General features: G+C 42.9%; 1 protein-coding gene across 2 annotated transcripts in view; it reads left to right on the top strand.

Annotated features, from left to right (window-relative positions):
• The window catches only part of NBAS (NBAS subunit of NRZ tethering complex), a 1128646-nt gene that overhangs the window by 418661 nt on the left and 690194 nt on the right, over positions 1-19791 (top strand). For both annotated transcript variants that reach the window (XM_073625355.1, XM_073625357.1), the window contains exon 29: positions 984-1086. In XM_073625355.1, the coding sequence (XP_073481456.1) occupies positions 984-1086 (103 nt within the window). The remainder of the gene's footprint in view (positions 1-983; positions 1087-19791) is intronic.

Consider the following 19791-nt stretch of genomic DNA (forward strand, 5'->3'; position numbering starts at 1 on the left):
TATTCCTTTTGTATTGAGCTGTATTGTAATTGTACTGTCCCCCCTCTACATTGTAAAGTGCTGCACAAACTGTTGGCACTATATACAGTAAATCCTGTATAATAATAATAATACCAATTTGGTTCCCCCATCCATGCTAAACAGTGTGGGTGGAGGAATATCTATTGTATTCAGGCTCCTGTGGCTGCTGGCACTGCTGAACGTTGACTGCATCTAATAGAGAAGGGATATGCAATTAGCGGACCTCCAGCTGTTGCAAAACTACAAGTCCCATTATGCTTCTGCCTCTGGGTGTCATGCTTGTGGCGGTCAGAGTCTTGCTATGCCTCATGGGACTTGTAGTTCTGCAACAGCTGGAGGTCCGCTAATTGCATGTCCCTGTAATAGAGGATGCTGTTACTTGCACCTGGCTCAGTTAAAAATCAACTTGTCAAGCCGGGGGTGCTTGCAGGACCACCTATGGCTCAAATGTTGACAGATCAGCAGAGATAACCAAAAATGGCAGCCTGGGCATATTAAATACAGGGTGAGGTCTGAGCTGAGGGTTGCTATTTGCATTTTCAATGAGAAGGACAAGAAGGGACTGCTTTAAGGGAAGACCATTGTTATTTTAGTTCTGCCTAAAATCCCTACAGCTTTTAGTACAGTAAGTTTTGTTTTGATCTTAAACTGCAGTAGACATAATAGGGTTACATTTAGGAGGGGGTGGAGATGCTAGGCATCCCAGATTTCACAGACCTCAGGTTCTGCTGCTAAACAGGAAATACGATAATACCAGAAGCTGGTCATTTTGGCCAATCCTGCAAATTTATTCTATTTGTTGTCATGATAGTGAAAAATTACATCTGAATTTTTACTTTTTTGTACAGTCATAGGTGGCTGCTAGTTCATTGGTTTTATTTGTAAATAATATTTATATCAGTAGTTTATGTCAGTTTTTGCCTTGTTTATGTGAACATGCGTTTTTATCTTTCCTCTTCTAGACAACCTCCGGTCAGTGAGAGTCACTGGAAAGGTCTTCTTCAAGATATACTGGAGATGCAGCAGAATGTGTACAAATGTCTAAGTGCCGATGTCTGCTATGAGGTAATACATACAAATGAAGGGGTACTGGTTGTTGTATGATAGCTTAAGATAGGTTAGCATCTGCAGAGCCCCATCTTTTTCATGCACTAGAAAGAGATGAGCATCAGGTTTTGGTGCATGTTAAATGCATTTACAGTGTGGCTTTGTCACAGATGCCTGGTGAAGAGGAGGGTCACATTTGAGATCAGCGGGTCTTTGCTCTTTAATAGGAATCACTTGACTAAAGAAGACTATACACATAAACTGTAGATTGTTTTCATTCTGCCAGCAGGCATAATGAAATAAAAAATCTAACTATTTCCTCCATCTACGTTAATAGCAGCTGCTGATTGGATGCAGCAGCTGTTTGGCAGACAATTTCCCCCCTCCTCCTTCAATTTATTAAATATGTGGTGAACACTGCAGGTATCCTAAAGTAGCATTTGTCCTGGAAAGGTAAGCAATTCTGCCCTTTATTTGTACATATTCATTTATTCTAGAAGACTTAAAGTGGTTGAAAAGGCAGAAGTATTTTTTTTTTTATCTTTATGCACTCTGTGTACAGTCACCACTCTCTGCTGCCAGAGCAGACCAGGAGTGATCAGCGGTCATATGATCGCTCCGTTCTTGGGCTTGGAGCCGTTGGGGGATAACTACATCATCACACCGATGCTACAGCACGTAGGCGAGTATTGTGATGGGAGTCACTTTGGGTGGGGGGCTTGTGGAACCCAGCTTACCTTGGAGAGCTCTGGAAACTCTGTGTCCAGCTCCTCTGGCCCATCTCCTTGTAAATCACCTTGTGCCCATTAGAAGCACAGGATGACCGAGAACCCCAGTCTGATCTGTGCTAGTCAGACTCCCTGTATAGCCACACTGGAATATTGTATATATGTATATATTGTGTGTTGTCTCATGCTGTTGTGGACTGTTTGCTGGGATCGTTTGGGGTGTGGCTGTGTCCTGTTTTGTTGTGTCTGTCTGCCTTAGGTGAAATGTATTATGGGATGGATGTTTTGTATTTGTGTTCCTGGCATGTGGACTGGGGGCAGGATGGAGAGGGGAGGGGCAAATTCCTCCACAACTCTCCCTGCTGATTGGACAGTTTACCCTGCCCTGAATCAAAGGGAGGGGGGAGTTGTTCCCTGAGTGTATACCTGTGTTTGAATAAACAGTTTGATGGTTTTCACCCTACATTGATTTACGGCTAATGATTGGGTGAGCTAAGGGGTCTTGGATAGTGCTGGTTCTGGACAAAGGAAGCATTTACGACAGACATAGTCCTGTCGAGTACGGGGTCCGTTACGATTGGTTGGCAGCGGTGGGATCATGCTTCCTGGCTGTGAACACGTCCAAACTACCACCAGGATCCAAGGTCCAGATAGCAGAAGAGGAGAGGTACAGATACCAGCTGCCATAGAAGAGGAATTCCAAAGGAGGTTGCAAGAGATGTGGTTACAGCACAGGGGACCTGTGCAGGTCCTGCTGGGATGGTATAATTCTGTCCGCCTACAACTACAACAAAGCACCAGCTCTCGAGCAGCACCACCAGGGAAACAGTCTCCCCTCTGTCCATGTAAGGTACTGGTCGCAGTATGAGGTGTGAATGCTGTTATTGGGGGAACAACCGAACTAGGAGTGGACAGCTGAGTTAAGCAGGCTGATCCGGGCAGAGATGTGGTTGGACTAGAGCTACAGAGCCCTCCAGTGGTATGTCGCCCAAATGTGTCCGTTGGGACAACCCAAATTTTGGGATTTTCTTTTATTTTCACTTTCAATGACAATGGTAAACAGGACAAATACAGAGGGTGAATCTCCCTAATGGGGGCACAGGCAGTGATAAAAACTGACGAAAAAAAAAAGTTGTGTCTTCAGTTATAGTTTAATTTCTAATCAATTTGCTAATTAAGAAATAATCTAACGACTGTGGTAACACTTAAACATAGATAAATTTACAAGGTTGGTATTTATATTTTTTCTGTTATGGGTTCCGGTTGTAATTGAATTTTCCTCAATATGTATGGTTTTTGAGCTAGAGCAGGGGTCTCCAGACTGCAGTCTGCGGGCCGGATGTGGCCCTTTACATGCCTTTATCCAGCCCTTGGGACACTACTCCTTCCACTGGCACCAATGAATGGGCAATATAGCTGCCACTAACACCAATGATGGGTCACTATTTCTCCCACTGACACCAATAATGGGGCGCTATTCCTTCCACGGATACCAATGAAGGGGCACTATTTCTCCCACTGACACCAATGATGGGGCACGATACCTTCCACTGACATCCATAATTGGGCACTATTCCGCCCACTGATATCAGTGACAGGGGTACTATTCCTCCCACTGACACCAATGATGGGGCACTATACCTCCCAAGGATACCAATGATGGGGCAGTATTCCTTCCACTGACACCAATGATGGGGCACTATTTCACCCTCTGACACCAACAGTGCAATTTTTTTACTGCCACTGACCATCATGCCTATTGTAGTTTACTCCTACTGATGCCAGGAAATTTTCTACTTCCATTTGCCACAGCCTGGCCCAGCTAAAGTCTGAATGGCAGTAATATGGCCCTTTGTTTCAAAAGTTTGGAGACCCCTGATCTGGGGCTTAGAGGTCTGTCTAAACTTTTTGTTTTGGTGAAGTACAATATTCTGCATTCCACTCCAGTACAAACTAAAGCAATCTATGCACAATGGTACGGCCTGTGGTGGCATAAGCTTGGGTTGATTTAAGTTAATCGTGCTCAAATGCAACTTTATAATTATTGCCAGTAGCAGCCAATCACATTCCTTGTTTTATTCTTCCAATTTGCTACCAGTATTGGCCTGTTACCTGAAATCCACATCATCACCATACATCGCATTATTAGATTCAGTTTAGGTATAAATTATCTACTGGGGAAAATCGGCTTAAACATTTATAAACGCAGTTTTAGTCCTCATTTTAAACTTCATTGTAATCTGTACTTTAACTTGAGGGTGGTGTGAATTTATTAGAAGAGGAGCTGGTCTTCCAGGAATCTTCTCCTGTCTGCTGTCACTAGGAGGATGTGCTGAAAGTCATTATGTAAAGCAGATTCCAGATGTCGAGAAAATGAATAACATTGAGATAACATCCTTCTTGACAAATGGAGACAGTGTCATATCTATGCTGGATACTCTGGCTATATGACTCTTAACATAATTGGTGAACGGTCAGCTTTAATGATCTGAACAATGTGACAAGCTTAGCTTGAAGTGTGACGACTTTATTCTCTCTCTCTCTCTCTCCACATTATGTAACTTTTTTTGTATTCCCTTAGAATTTTATCGCTTATGTTGATTTCTATAGTGAACCTGTTAGCTTTAAGTTCTAAAACTAAAGCCGGGTACACACTACAGTTTTTTTTTTTTTTTTTTTTTGTATGCAATCCAGCCGGTTGAACGAAAAAAAAAAAACCTGACAGCTCTGATCAGAGCTGCCGTACTAACCATGCAAGGATAATTTAGTGATCTTCTCCACTGAGCTGTCATTGGCTGATCGGGAGTCGATCGGATGCTGGCTTTCCAGCATGCAAACCGGCCGTTGTCTCCCGACATTCGGCCCGTGTGTACAGGGCTTAAAAGTCCTACCTAGGATCCTTAACTAAAAATCCTTTTCTATGTAGCTGGACAACCCTGGGTGCACTTAATTACTATGACACCAACTTCTCTGACATCAAAAGTAAGTCTACCCTTGAAACTGAACCTCATCCACGTTTTCCCATATAATGAGAACACTTATTGTATCCCCAGTGTCCAACTGTGCTCACTGGATGGCTTAATAGACAATGTACAATGTAAAGTAGTCAGTATACAGCTTGTATAACAGTGTAAATTTGCTGTCCCCTCAAAATAACTCAACACACAGCCATTAATGTCTAAACCGCTGGCAGCAAAAGTGAGTACACCCCTAAGTGTAAATGTCTGCCCAAAGAGTCAATATTTTGTGTGGCCACTATTATTTTCCAGCACTGCCTTAAACCTCTTGGGCATGGAGTTCATCAGAGCTTCACAGTTTGCCACTGGAGTCCTCTTCCACTCCTCCATGACGATATCATGGAGCTGGTGGATGTTAGAGACCTTGTGCTCCTCCACCTTACATTTGAGGATGCCCCACAGATGCTCAAAAGGCTTTAGTTATGGAGACATGCTTGGCCACTCCATCACCTTTACCCTCAGCTTCTTTAGCAAGGCAGTGGTCATCTTGGAGGTGTGTTTGGGGTCGTTATCATGTTAGATTACTGCCCTGTGGCCCAGTCTCCAAAGGGATGGGATCATGCTCTGCTTCAGTATGTCAAAGTACATGCTGGCATTCATGGTTCCCTCAATGAACTGTAACTCCCCAGTGTCGGCAGCACTCATGCAACCCCCAGACCATGACACTCCCACCACCATAGAGGTAAAGAAGTGAGGTGATTGGCGCTACCCTGTTAAACCAAATAAGTATAAGAGAAAGTGGTAGGTGAGTACCCCGTCTGCAAAGAAAAAAGGGGGTAACTATCCTATAGGGACTGGATATGTGTATATGTACCTGTCAATGGTGAATATAAGTGTGATAAAGCAAAAGTGTGCTTAATCAAATAGTCAATGCATGTGTGACCAATAAAGGCAAATATGTATAGGTGATCAAACAGGAGTTGTCATAAACATAATTTGCATATAGTGTAGGAAAATATATATATATATATATATATATCAGGCCAAAGCTGAAACCTAAAAGCCATACATGTATAGTAAATATGTTACATAGATGTAACTAACAGAAATGGCCAACCATATAATTAGAAGTAAATATAATAAAACGAAAAGCAATTTTTGGTTGTAAATCCCAGCAAACTGTGTATAAGAAAATATATAAAAATAAAAATAGAAATATAAGTAAAGTCCCACACAAAATGTGTATAAAAATAAAAATGAAAAGTCAAAATATAAGTTCCAAAAGGTAATAATATATGAACGTAATTTCAAAATAACCAGTTATAATTCTTTCAGGTGACTTTGGTGCTCGGCAAATCAGGTGACTCGTAGTGCTCCCCCCGTTGGGTCCCCACTCACCAAATTGTTGTTGCCCCTGCAGGGGTAGTAGGCATATGTGGCTAACCGTGGATGGACCTCCTCCTCATCTCTCTGTGTCCCGTCTGTTGGTCTGTCGGGCTCCCGCAGCTATCTCCACAAAGTCAGGGGTTATACACACCGGTTAACATCTGCCCAAAGGTCACTCCACAGTTTCTCAAAATTGGGTCCTTTTTGTTGCTGTTCTGAACAAAAATCTTTCATTATGTCCTGATTCCTGGGAGGGCTAGGTTTACTTCATTAACCACATGGTGAACTCCTACCACCATGCTTGACTGTAGGTAAGACAAACTCGTCTTTGTACTCCTTACCTGGTTACAGCCACACACGCTTGACACCATCTGAACCTAATAGGTTTATCTTGGTCTCATCAGACCACAGGACATGGTTTCAGTAATCCATGTCCTTAGTCTACTTGTCTTCAGCAAACTGTTTGCAGGCTTTCTTGTGCATCATCTTTAGAAGAGGCTTCCTTCTGGGACAACAGCCATGCAGACCAATTTGATGCAGTGTGCGGTGTATGGTCTGGGCACTGACATGCTGACCCCCCACCCCTTCAACCTCTGCATCAATGCTGGCAGCACTCATACGTCTATTTTCCAAAGATAACCTCTGGATATGACGCTAAGCATGTGCACTCAACTTCTTTGGTCGACCATGGCGAGGCCTGTTTTGAGTTGAACCTTTCCTGTTAAACCGCTGTATGATCTTGGCCACCGTGCTGCAGCTCAGTTTCAGGGTCTTAGCAATCTTCTTATAGCCTAGAGCAACAATACTTTTTTTCCAGATCCTCAGAGAGTTCTTTGCCATGAGGTACCATATCGAACTTCCAGTGACCAGTATGAGAGAGTGAGAGCAATAACACCAAATTTAACACACCTGCTCCCCATTCATACCTGAGACCTTGTAACCCTAACGAGTCACAGGACACTGGGGAGGGAAAATTGCTAATTGGGCCCAATTTGGACATTTTCACTTAGGGGTATACTCACTTTTGTTGCCAGCGGTTTAGACATTAATGGCTGTGTGTTGAGTTATTTTGAGGGGACAGCAAATTTACACTGTTATACAAGCTGTACACTCACTACTTTACATTGTAGCAAAGTGTCATTTCTTCAGTGTTGTCACATGAAAAGATATAATAAAATATTTACAAAAATATGAGGGGTGTACTCGCTTATATAATTTATTTCTCGCTCTTTTTTTATATGTATTGAGAGAGACTATTTCAGACAGCTGGGTGCAACACAGCTCAGTCTTAACTAATGCTTTATGTTCTTTTCAAACACCACATGAGAGCAGATGTGCTCTAGACAGCATAGTATTTTGTGCTTCAAAATGCATTTTAACATTGGAACGCTGCCATGCCTTTCGCTTATGGCGCAGGGAGGGACAGGACCAGCGTGGGACTGTAACACACACAGCCTGATCCCTGTGATCTGATGCACAAGCCGTGCCATCACTTTCCTACCGTATATCAACTCCTGATGTTCAAAGCCCGAGAATAACCTTGCGTTGCTATATGTAAAATGCTGATATTAAGATGGAATTGAATTTGTGTTGATGCCCGCTGTTTATTTGCATGTTCACTTTAATCAAGTAAGCACACAAAGCCCGAACAAGCCTGTGAATAGAATAATTTACTTAGAAAGCTTGACATCTGTTAAAAGTTGAAAATGATTTGAAGCTTTTTATTACAGTTTACAGATTTAGTTGGATCTGACTGCCAATCTCCACTTCTCCTGGGACTTGCTTTGAAAGCAAATTAGAAAAGCTTTGTAGGAATCTCTCTGAAAAGGCATATGGGAGTTTCAACAAAGGCCTGAAGTGTGTCATTTTTCCACCATAATAAAATGCAAATAATTCTGAGGAAGGGAAAAACACATTCAGACCTCCCTTGGATTTCAGACTAATAAATAAAGACCTATACTTCATATTTCAACTTCACACACGTTTTATCCTTACTGTCACAAAGGAAGTTGGCGCTGATGATAGCTCTGTAATGTTCCTAACTTCTCTATCCATCCAGATACAGTTTCTAACAAATAGTCCTTTGTGGAAAGCATTTCAGTTTTCTTTTTTTTTTGGAGAGAAACCAGCCATGTAAAATTGAACCTGTGAGGAGAGGAATATGATTGCTGCTATTGCTGCCTAAGGATCTCAATAACTGCCAGCAACTAGCATTCCTAAGGGGAAATCTATAGACATAGCCTGTGTTTTTTTTTTTTTTCCTATTCTTATGAATGCTTTCCTATAATAATAATAAGTGAGAAAATAAATGCACAGCAGATCATGCAACGTCAGGAAAAGCAGGACAATTGGATTTTGTGAGGCAAGTGATGTGGGGACCATGATTTGGAAGAAAATAGTTTCTGACAGAAACAGTAAAGTCTTTTAAATGAAGTCTCAGCACTTTGCAGTCCGCACTTTCTATGCACGTACTTTGTGTTTACAATAAACATTAGAAGAATGGCAGGCTGCCACGCCAGAGCTGGAAATGTGGAGCAGAATTAGTGGATCTACTATTGTTGAAGTGTTTTATCTTCATTGTATGGTACAGGACACAGGCTGGACTTTCATAGACGGACTCTGGGCTATAGGCTGCTACCTGAAGATAATTTAGCCCTGACAAAAGCTTTGCTGGACTTGTCACCTGGGCTTACTCTTATAACCCCACTCCACTCAACGAGTCCTCAGTTATTTGTTAATGTCCTTAGGTGTTGGGCCTTTTCTCCCCTATGGAGAAGTTTTATATGCTTAACTAATTTTCTTTATTTTATTTTTGTTTCTTCAGTCAACTCTTTACTGCCTTCTAGTACAATAAGAGCAGTGCATCCGGATTGGTGTAACCTCGGTAATACCTTGGGAACCATACCCGGACCCCACTCTGTGGGCACGGCCTGCATTGTTGCTTCGCGCTTGGGGGCTCACCTTGGCACTGAGTGCAATGAGTGTAGTTAGCTATAGGGTGCTATACAGGTCCAGAGCCATAATCTATTCATATGCTTCCCAGACCCTCAAGACCCCTCCAGATGTATGCTCATCGTGTCAAGCAAAGCCTGAACCCATATAGGGACCAGAGACATGTAAAGGTAGGACAGGTTTGTCTTGGACTAAGGCAATAAGCAATCAACAGGATCATGTTTTCCAGGAACACGTTTTTGTGGCACACTTGCAAAAATTGCCTTCTATCTTACTTTTCTGTTTTGTTGTCCTAAAACAAATCATGTTATAGCTTGCCTGGACAGCTGAAGCTGCTTGTAAAAGATGTCTCACTCATATGGCTTTGCTAATGCACTTGACAAGCTCATAAAAGAGGTCTTAGAAGAAAGTCCTTCTCCCATAATGGCGGGCTCCAAAACCCCCTTGAAGGTTTCCGCCTCTAATTGAAGAATGCCAAATCACTCAGCCCAGGGTTTTTCTTCAAAGCAAGAAACTCTTTAGCTTGATGAATTTCCAACTCAACCTTGGAGATGGGAAAGTTGTTTCTTCCACACTCATGGATGGTGATAATAACAGAGGCAAGGCTCTGGGGTTGGAGAGCAGTGCTCCAATTTCTCATGGTTCAAGGAGCCTGGTCCCCAAGGGAAACAAAGCTACCCAACCTCCTGGAAGTGTACAATGCTACAGCAATAGCCTATACCAATTATCAGGGGGTACCAGGAGCTAGGCATCTTTAAAAGAAATAAGTCTAAGTCCCTCCTGGATGGAGAACCATCGTCCATCAATCTCCAAAGTTCATATTCTGGAAGTGGACAGTTGGCCGGCAGATTTCCTCAGCCATCACTGCCTGGACCAGGAGGAATAGCCCCCTCTTCCCCACACCTTCAGTATCCTATGTCAGAAATGGGGGGGCTCCAGATGTGGACATTATGGCCTACAGGTTCAACAACAATTTTCCCATTAGTAGCCAGGACCAAAAATCCTTTAGCACTGGTATTGGAGGTTCTGGTACTTTCCTGGACTCTGTTCCATTTCAAATACTGTATGTCTTCCAGTACAGTCTTCCTCAACTGTTCTACAACAATGAGGAAGAGAAAAGATGACTGATTCTCATTGCACCAAGCTGACCCAGAAGAACCTGGTACACAGACATATCCAGACTTCTGGGAGATGACCCCTGGCAGACCTGCTGTCTCAAGGCCTCCTGGTTCATAATTTATTACTGTACTACTGTACTTGGAAACCATTTTTCACCTGGTGTGAACACAGGCTTTTCAACCCCAGAGATTTTTCTGTACCTCACATTTTGGCCTTCCTACAATCAGAACTTGACTGGAATTTGGCCTTAAATACTCTTACGGGACAGGTTTCGACCTCAGTCATTCTTTTGCAGAAACCTTTGGCTTAATTTTCCATTGTTAGGAGAAGTGCAGGAATTAAAAAAAATAAACAGTCATACTCCACTATGTAGATGCAGCATTGATCTGATGCTCCAAAGAAATTGCTCTCCATTGACTGGACATAGTCAGAGCTGTCAGGATGTATCTGAGAGCCATGGTTTCTGTCCGAAAAATGGACGGTCTCTTTGTATTGCCAACAAGATCTTGTAAATGGCACCCTGCTTCTAAGTCCACTATTGCTAGGCAGATAAGATAACTCATTACGAGGACTTAAGCTCTAAAAAATAAAGTACCTCCAATACGTATGCAAGGTCGATTGGAGTTTCCTGGGCTTTTCCACTTCAAACATCTGTTGCCCAGCTGGTCCTTGGTTCATACTTTTTTCAAGTTTTATCAGGTAGATGTCCAGGCCTCTGTGGATTCAGCCTACAGCCACAAAGTTTTTTCCAGCTGCACTCTTGAGTTGGGTCTTTGACCCTTGTTTGTTTTGTTGGACCTGATGGCACTGTAATGTTTGGCTTGTTATTGCACTCTCGTATGCTTTATTGCATGGTAACACCCCTTGGTCAATGAATATCCAGCTAGTGTTCTGCACTGTATCATTAGAAAAAAAGGATTTTAGTGTTACCTGTCTGAAGCCTCCATTATTCTACATGTAATATCCCACCCCATTGTGTTTAGCTGGTTAATGGGCATGGAGGAGACGGGAGGGTAAATGCCCGGGTAAATCTGAGAAACTCTGGATGCCATAGCTCGATACACCTGGCTTGTGCCCAAGGGAACTTTTCCTGAGACAACTGCAGAGCCTTGAGAGTGGGTGATGCGGCTAGTTGGTATGGTATTTTTTGTGTTTAGTCTGTGTCCCCATTATTGCATATGATCCCCAATGAGATTGTATCTGTTTAGCAAGATATGTGGTCTGTTCTGTCTCTGAACTTTTTGTACTTTTTGAAACGTATGTAATTGCACTGGGATTTTACAATGTATTCATTAAAAATCGTATTGATTTAAAAAAAAGAATTGGCATGTGGTTTTCTACAGCTTTTTGCTGGGATCAGAACCCAATGCACCTCTCGCCAAATGTCTGGCTAACTGAGAGGTTTAGCCATTTAACTGATGCCCTAAGCTTTGTGGCTATGGTTTAGTTAACTTTGCTTGGCCTTGAAAATTTTTGGAAAGGCTGGAGGGGTTTTGGAGGCTTTTCCAGGAGTAAGGACACAGCTGTATTTGAAAGCCAGCATTTTCTCAGAGAGCTTATCGGTTTGCCAGGCGTGTAACTCAGAGAAAGAAGGTGCCAAGGACAGACCCTGGAGACACAGCAACACTGGCATCCATCATACATTATACAAGAAAGTACTTTACAAGACACACCGGTCCCATACATATTCTATCTGATATGGCAAAATGTGTTTGTAAACCACAGCTACACTTGATTTAAGCAAAACTTGTGTCTGTAGTAGCAGTATCAATACATCAATGTCCCCATCCCTCATACAATGAATAAAACTCCCATCTTGCACTAGATAAGTTAAAAGTAATATCGTGAATAGACGCTGATGTCTGTGTATGAAAAATGAATTTCAGCTTGGTCTGCATCTATTTTCCACAACGTTAGTGCTACCTCATTGCCCAGCTCTAGAAACCATTATTTTTGTTTTCAAATGCTTTTTTTTTTTTTTTTTTATAAGATACTTGTACATTGTTAGTATACTGTTCCTTTCTACATTAGTGGAATTTTTTTTTTTTTTTATTACGTTCCTAACTTAGCTGTAAAATTGCTTTTTAAGGCAAAATAAAGCTCAAGTAATAAGATTCAAACAAGTCTTTTAAATTCCCTGTTATGTTATTTAGTATAATTTACACAGTGCTATAAATTATAAAGGTTTTTGGATTTCTCAAGCAGTTCAGTGACCATATACATTTACAAGGCTACAGGCCAAGTGCTTTTATAAAGGTCACAGCTCCTTGGTGAATTCTTATATCTTTATAGGCAACATGTCCGCCCAGAATTATAGCCTCGTTAGGTGCTGACTTTATTTTCCAGGGTTGTCATACAAATTTTGCCTTCACTATCTAGTATGCCAAAGGCCTAGAGATAAGCATCCACAAGAAAAGTTTGTCCTTTTAAGACTTCCCTAGTTTGTAGGCTCAATAGGTAGTGGATGCAGGATGAGGATGATAGCCCCATAGTCTGCACATTTAAAGTGTAACTCCACTTTTGTTAAGAAAAAAACATTCCCCTCTGGGTGATCTATGTACATTGCAAGGAGTATAACAAACTTTGTTGCAGATTCCTACCTTTTGTTATTCTGAAGAAATCCATGTGTGTTTGTCTCTGCCTCTGTTCTGAGTGGGTCTAATGGGAGTGGTTTTATAAATAACTGTCAGGTGTGGCAGCAGCAGGGCACTAATGAGTTAATCTTCTGGGCCTGCATCCCGTTAGACGTGTTCCTATTGGAAGTATCTCTCCAAAAATGATTTTTTTGCTGCAGGGGATGCCTGAAATCTGACTTGTATCTTAGAGCAGATTTCTGGGAAAATTGGTGAACCAATCACACAAGCAGGAAATGATGTTTCTGGGGAGTGGTCAGTACACACTCTGTGTACAGAACAACCCAAGATAGCCATATTGCAATGCATTCTCAGAAAATTACAGAGCTTGAAAAGGAAAGGTCATTTTTAATAACATTCTATTACAATATGATTAGTGTCGCAATTATGTGCGCTATACGCTATATTATTTTTTTCTTTATTTGCTAAAACCCCCCCCCCCCCCCCACCACCACGAAAGTGGAGTTACCCTTTAAAGATAAGTGTGCAATGACAGCTCCCGTATTTCTTTTTTAAACTTAAATTTTTGTTAATTTTCACATTAAACATACATATGATTGTCAATGGGAGTCTTTCTGCAAACAGTTGAAACAGTACTTACTTTCATAACATGTTAATAGAGTGTTGGCTAGAACAATACATAGTAGCGTCAGATTTTCTTAGTGTCCAGTCCCCACTTCCCCCCAGTGGATACTAACTGTAAGTGGGGACTAGGTTAGGAGTGTAAAGAACATAACTGCAATTAACATAGGTATTTAGCATAACATTGGGTGTCAACAGGAGTGAGCATATTATCATTAACCATAAGCTGGATTAATTGGATAAAGACTTGTCTTAATGTTGTGAGCTAGCCTGACTGATTTTGAAAAGTTTAGTGAGGGGTAACAACGACTGTTACTGGATCAAACAGTTGGTAAGAAGACATGACCGGGTATATGAAGAACTGAGAAAATGGGGGAGGGGGCTATTTGTTAGAGCCATGTCAATCAAGGGATTTGCTTCTTTGGTCAGCAGTCCATGTAGCCCAATTTTTGAAAAAGACTATGGTGGTCAGTTCGGATTTGGCAAATGCATACTCCAGTTTGAAGTGTTCATTTAGTATGCGGATAGTGTCTGTTATTGTTGGTGGATTTACTGATTTCCATTGTTTTGCTAGCGCTAAGTGGGCAGATATCAGAATATAAGTTGCCAGTACTTTGTATTGTCTATGCCACATGGGGATTGATAGTCCCAGCAGGTGATCTAGTGATGTCAGAGGAAGAGATGCAGGGCATGTGGAGGAGATGAGGATAGATATCTCTTGGCAGTATTTTTTGATATCGGGGCAGTCCCACCAGATGTGACGTAGAGTTCCTGTCTCATCGCAACCTCTCCAGCACTTCGGTGATGATGTAGGGTAAATGGCAGCGAGCCTGGCTAAGGTGAGGTACCACTTGTGATAGTTTTTGTATGGCTTCCCAGTGGGAGATGCAGTGGGACAGGCGACAAGGCAGAGTTATGGCTTGTTGCCACAGTTTAATTGGCGGATTGTCCGCAAGAGAGGACCAGTAGTTGGTTGAAGAGGATGCGTGTTCATCTGGTGGTGTGGTGAGCAGATTGTATGCCAATGAGATTTCTTTGATTGCCGGTTTAGGTGTGTCATATTTCAATATGGCATTTGGGAGAGAGTCCTTCTGTGCCCATTGAATTCTAGATAGAGTTGATCGAATCCTAAGATATAAGAAGGAGGATTGCGGGGCGACTCCGTATGTCTGCTGCAGGTATGAGAATGGATGTAGGCCCAAAGTAGAATATAATAGACCCAAGTTAGTAATTCCCTTGCTTATCCACTGTTCGAGGTTTAGATCCGGTGATAAAAGTTCTATAGCTTTCATGGGTAGCGTAGAAAGGATAGAGAAAGGTATTCCTTTGCTGATTTGTGTGATGGCTGTCCATACTCGAATTGCTGCCGTTATTGAAGTTAGAAACTGATGTTTTGGTTTGTGGTTAAGTAGGATGGCAGAAAGTAGACTATTTTTGTCAGATTTGAGAGCTGTGGTTTCAATCTGTTTCCAGGTTTTTTGGGAGTTAATTGACCGCCGCTCTCTGTTGGTCCAAGAATACTGCTTTGTAATACGCTTGAATGTTGGGAGCTCCCATGCCCCCATGTTGAACAAGGGATAGGAGAATGGTTCTGTTCAATCTTGTTTGTTTATGTTGCCATATACATGTATTGATTAGTCCTTGTAGTTTTCTTAATTGAGATGAAAGAAAGGGTAGGGGAATAGTGCGGAAAACATAGAGTTTATGAGGGAGCAGAAACATCTTTGACCAATTGATTGAGCCGGCCCATGAGACAGGGAAACTGCTCAGTTCCTTGGATAGGCGCAGAAGCTTCTCCATGAGGTCATTATAGTTTACTTTTATTAGGTTATGCCTCTGGCATGTTAAGTGGATTCCAAGGTAGTTGGTGGACCATGTAAAAGGGGTTGTCGCCGTTATATTTTGCGTAGTTTGCGAATCGATGCCTAAGTTAAGTTTAGCATGGTGGATTTGCTATGGTTGATTTTATATAGGGAGATCGAGCTAAAATTGTGAAGAATGTTTTGGACAGCCAGGAGGGATGATTTGGGATTGGTTAAGGTGATAATGACGTAGTCGGCATATAACCCGATTTTATGTTCTATGTCCCCAATTTTAACTCCCATTATTGATGTTGTCGAATGGATGGATTGCGCCAGTGGTTCTATGATCATTGCAAAAATCAAGGGAGGGAGCGGGCACCCTTGTCTGGTGCCGTTGGTGATTATGAAGGGGTCTGATACTATTCCCGATGTCCAGACTTGTGCAGTGGGGGAGGAGTAAAGGCTTAATATGGCAGCTAGAAATTATTCTGCAAATCCAAATTTATGGAGCACCTCCTCCATATATGTCCAGTGGACCCTGTCAAATGCCTTCTCTGCAGCCAGGGAAAGAAACAGGGAAGGCGTTTGACTATGCTCCACCCACTGTATGAGATTGATGAGTCGTCGGGTATCGTCCAACGCTTGTCTCCCTTGTATGAATCCCACTTGGTCTTGGTGGATTATTTAGGGAATTATTCAGGATAGATGTTGTGCTAATATTTTTGCGTATATCTTGATGTCCAAATTTAGGAGTGAATTTGGTCGGTAGTTAGCAGGACCGTCAGGAGATTGGCCTGGTTTTAGCAATGTGACTACGAGGGCTTCTAGTGATTCTTTGGAGCTAGTGCCTAAGTTAGCTTGGTTGTAAGCGTTGCAGAGAAGTGCTGATAGTATTCGTTTGGGAATCCGTCCAGGTCAGGGGCTTTATGTAGAGGGAGTTGTTTTATGGCTTTAGTTATTTCTTCTGTGATAAAGGGAGTTGATAGGGATTCCAACTGGCCAGGAGTTATTTTGGGAAGGTGTATTGTTGAAAGAAAGGCTTTAATATTTTCTCTGCTCGGTGTGGCTAAAGGATCAGAGTCTTTTAGGTTGTATAACTTAGCGTAAAATGCGCTAAATTTGTTTGCTGTGTCTAGTGGATTTTGAAGGCGCTTACCTAGGGTGTATTGTGTTGAAAATAATTCTCAATCTCGGATCGAATTTGCTTTTCGAATAAGGGGTTGGTAAGCAGAGAGGAGTTTAGTCGCCATACAGTGTGTCTAGGGGATTGTGTGCTGGTGAATAGTTTGATCGAGACTGGCGCATTGTCAGACCAAGTAATCATACCGATTTTCGCTTCTGTGACTGATTGCAGCAGGTATTTGTTGGTGAGAAACAAGTCGAATAAATAATATCTCGTTTCTCATCATGTAAGCACCTCCATGGGTCATATAGGTCTTCTTTCTTAATCAAAGAGGCTAGAGCAGATGGTCTGCGTTTCATTGAGTTAGATGTGTCGAGGGTCGTGTCAATTATGTCATTGAAGTCCCGCATATTATTACTGGGTTCAATCTGTATGGTGCTATTTTAGAGAGTAGCTTTGTATAAAAAGTGTTTTTGACCTTTATTTGGCACGTAAAGATTGACTACGGCGAGACTGATAAAATCAGTTATCTGCCCTCCTCGTCTACCTCACAATGATGAAGTGTAAATGAGACAGATGCGCTTATTGCGATCATAGCGCCTTTTTTCTTTTTGGGTGCATTAGCAAAAAAGCATTGTGGATATCATTTGTGTGAGCAAGAGGGGGGGGGGGGGTTAGTTTTAGAGAAATGTGTTTCTTGAACACAGAGTATATCTGCGTGTTGGGTCAGTGCTTCTTTCCATAACAGATTTTGTTTGAATGGGGAATTCCCCTACCCCCTATTCACTGCATTAAGGTAAAAAAAAACTTTACAACACCTGCTTCCCCCCAACACTTACCTCCCTGGTGGAGGGGGGGGGCATGGCTAAACTGTGCTGTGCGAGTCTATTGATGCACACAGCCTGACTAGGAAGCATACCCACACGGGTACCCTCTCAACACACAGCTTGCTGAGGGGGGGCATTCAGGGAAGAGGAGGAGCAGACAGCACAGACGGGGGATTGAAATAGAGGGGTTAAGCCAACGCTCTGTACAAAATTCTTGAACAGGGCAGGTAGGTATAACAACTTTTTTCTTTTAATAAACAAAAAAAATCAGACTAATACCACTTTAACTGTTAAATAAATTGTTTTGTTTTGTTGTCTGTGTACCTCTGGGGATATTTCATTGCACTTCCTGTTTTGCAGACATATAAATAGGTGGGTGCAATTCTTTCTAAAGTGGCAGTATTCACCATGGCAAATGCTGAGTGTGAAGCTTCACAGCAGGGACACAGACAACAATAAAAACTTACATAGAAACAGCACAGCACTAATATTAAAAAAAAACAGACTGACAAAATGCAAATAGCTCAATAAATAATAAACAATCAGAGTTGGTCAGATAAGTCCATAAATCTTTAAAGCGGTAGTAAACTCAGATAATGTTACCCATTTCTTGTTGCTGTTTAGTAGCTATGCTCCACATACATTATGCAAATAGAACGTTCTTACTTGAAAACATTTACTTTTTATGATCGCCTCTGCTTGTACTCAGCCGCTGCCATTATAACTCCTGTCTTGGGGGGCGTGGCTTGGAGCCGAACGAGAATGGCTGCCTGATCTCCTCGCTCGGTCCCACGGAGGTCCTGCAAACAGTCTAAAGGAGCCCTTACCTGCTAACAATATGGGGAAATCGAAGGATAAACCTTCCCAGTCCCGGTCTCGATCCCCCAGGGGCATGGATCCGCTCTCCGGACACAACATCCCGGAAATCTTCCGGCCGCGATCACGCGAGGCCCCGGCTTCATCTCCGGCCTACTCCGGAACACGCGCCTCAAGCCCCAGCCCTGCCAGAAGATGCTCACAACGTGCAGAGAGCCCATCCACTGCCCGTCCACTTACCATGGATGATCTCAGGTCGGTGGCCACAGACATCAAAGAATCCTTTGCTGCTGCCTTTACAGACCTCAGGAGGGAGATTCAATCGATGCACATGAAGATCGATGACATAGAAACAACCACTATCCGCCATGATGCCGCTCTGCAACAGCTGCAGCGTTCATCTCAGAGTCACAACAGCCAGCTCAGAGATCTACACAGGCATATGGAAGATCTGGACAATCGCGGACGCCGCCATAATGTGAGGGTAAGAGGAATACCTGAGTCCGTCGAACAAAACCACATAATACAGGCCACAATCCAAATTTTTAATGACTTACTAGGGAGACCCCCCGAGACCCCCATTGAATACGAGCGTCTACACAGAGCTCTCAAACCCAGAGGCAGAGAATCAGACCCTCCCAGAGACGTGATTTGCTGCCTGGTGAATTTCAGATTGAAAGAAGACATACTAAGAAGAGCCAGAGAGCGCCGCAGCTTAATGTATCAAGGGGCAGAAATCAAGATTTTCCAAGATTTGTCCCCCATAACCCTACAAAACAGAAGAGACTTACGCCCGTTGCTCGACCTACTGCGCCAAAAAGAGATCCAATATCGATGGAAATTTCCCTTCTGCCTGTCTGCAACAAATGCTGGACGCACTGCCAATCTGAAAGTCCCGGAAGATCTCAGGGGGTTCTGCAATACTCTACAGATACCACTCATCGAACTCCCGGACTGGTATAGAGACTTTCGCCTCACCCAGCTCCAAAGAACCAACTCCATGGAGGCCATACCGGTAAGAGATGAATTCCACATCAGAAGGCGCAGATCATCCTCCCCAAGACCACTTCCTCAGAGGGATCAGCTGGACAGAGACCGACAAAGCCCAACAGCGTCACCAGCCCATAGGCGGGCTCGGCCAGACCAGCTTTGATCAACCATAACCAAACGTTTGATAACATTACAACTCATATTCAGAGTTGCAGTTTCTCTTAGGTCGCCACCCCAACCCAAGTTCCAGGACCATAGAACCAAGACAGAACAGCAATCCATTTGAAGCTCACAACTCACCTGACAGAAACATACCTCAAACCTGGCCTATACTGGATCCACCAGATACAGTCAGACAATAACACACACCCACAAGCTGAGAAACCCATGAAGATCCCACGCTACACGACTCCACATCAACCCATCTCCAAGACATTTTTCCAGAGAAAATGCCACCCATCCACAGATCCCAACGGAATTCAATCCACTCCACTAAGTGCCTGAACCTAAGCCGCATACATCACCAGTGGAAGTCTGCCTGACTGAGTAACAGGACACCACACCAGCCACCAACATTTTCACACAACTACTAACCTTCACTGAACTCACGAATGACAGCTCAAGATGGACCCCCACCCTTCAAGATGGTGTCATCCACCACAGCTCACAACCCCACTGCTGCACCCCCCACCATCCCCCCTTCTCCCCCTCCCCCCACCCCCCTACCCACCCCAACCCCCCCCCCACCCTTCTTTTCAGATACCTTCTCCAGATTGAAGACGACGCGACGAAGATATGAACTGAACCT

This window comes from Aquarana catesbeiana, linkage group LG04 (assembly GCF_042186555.1).
Source record: "Aquarana catesbeiana isolate 2022-GZ linkage group LG04, ASM4218655v1, whole genome shotgun sequence".
Classification (NCBI taxonomy): domain Eukaryota; kingdom Metazoa; phylum Chordata; class Amphibia; order Anura; family Ranidae; genus Aquarana; species Aquarana catesbeiana.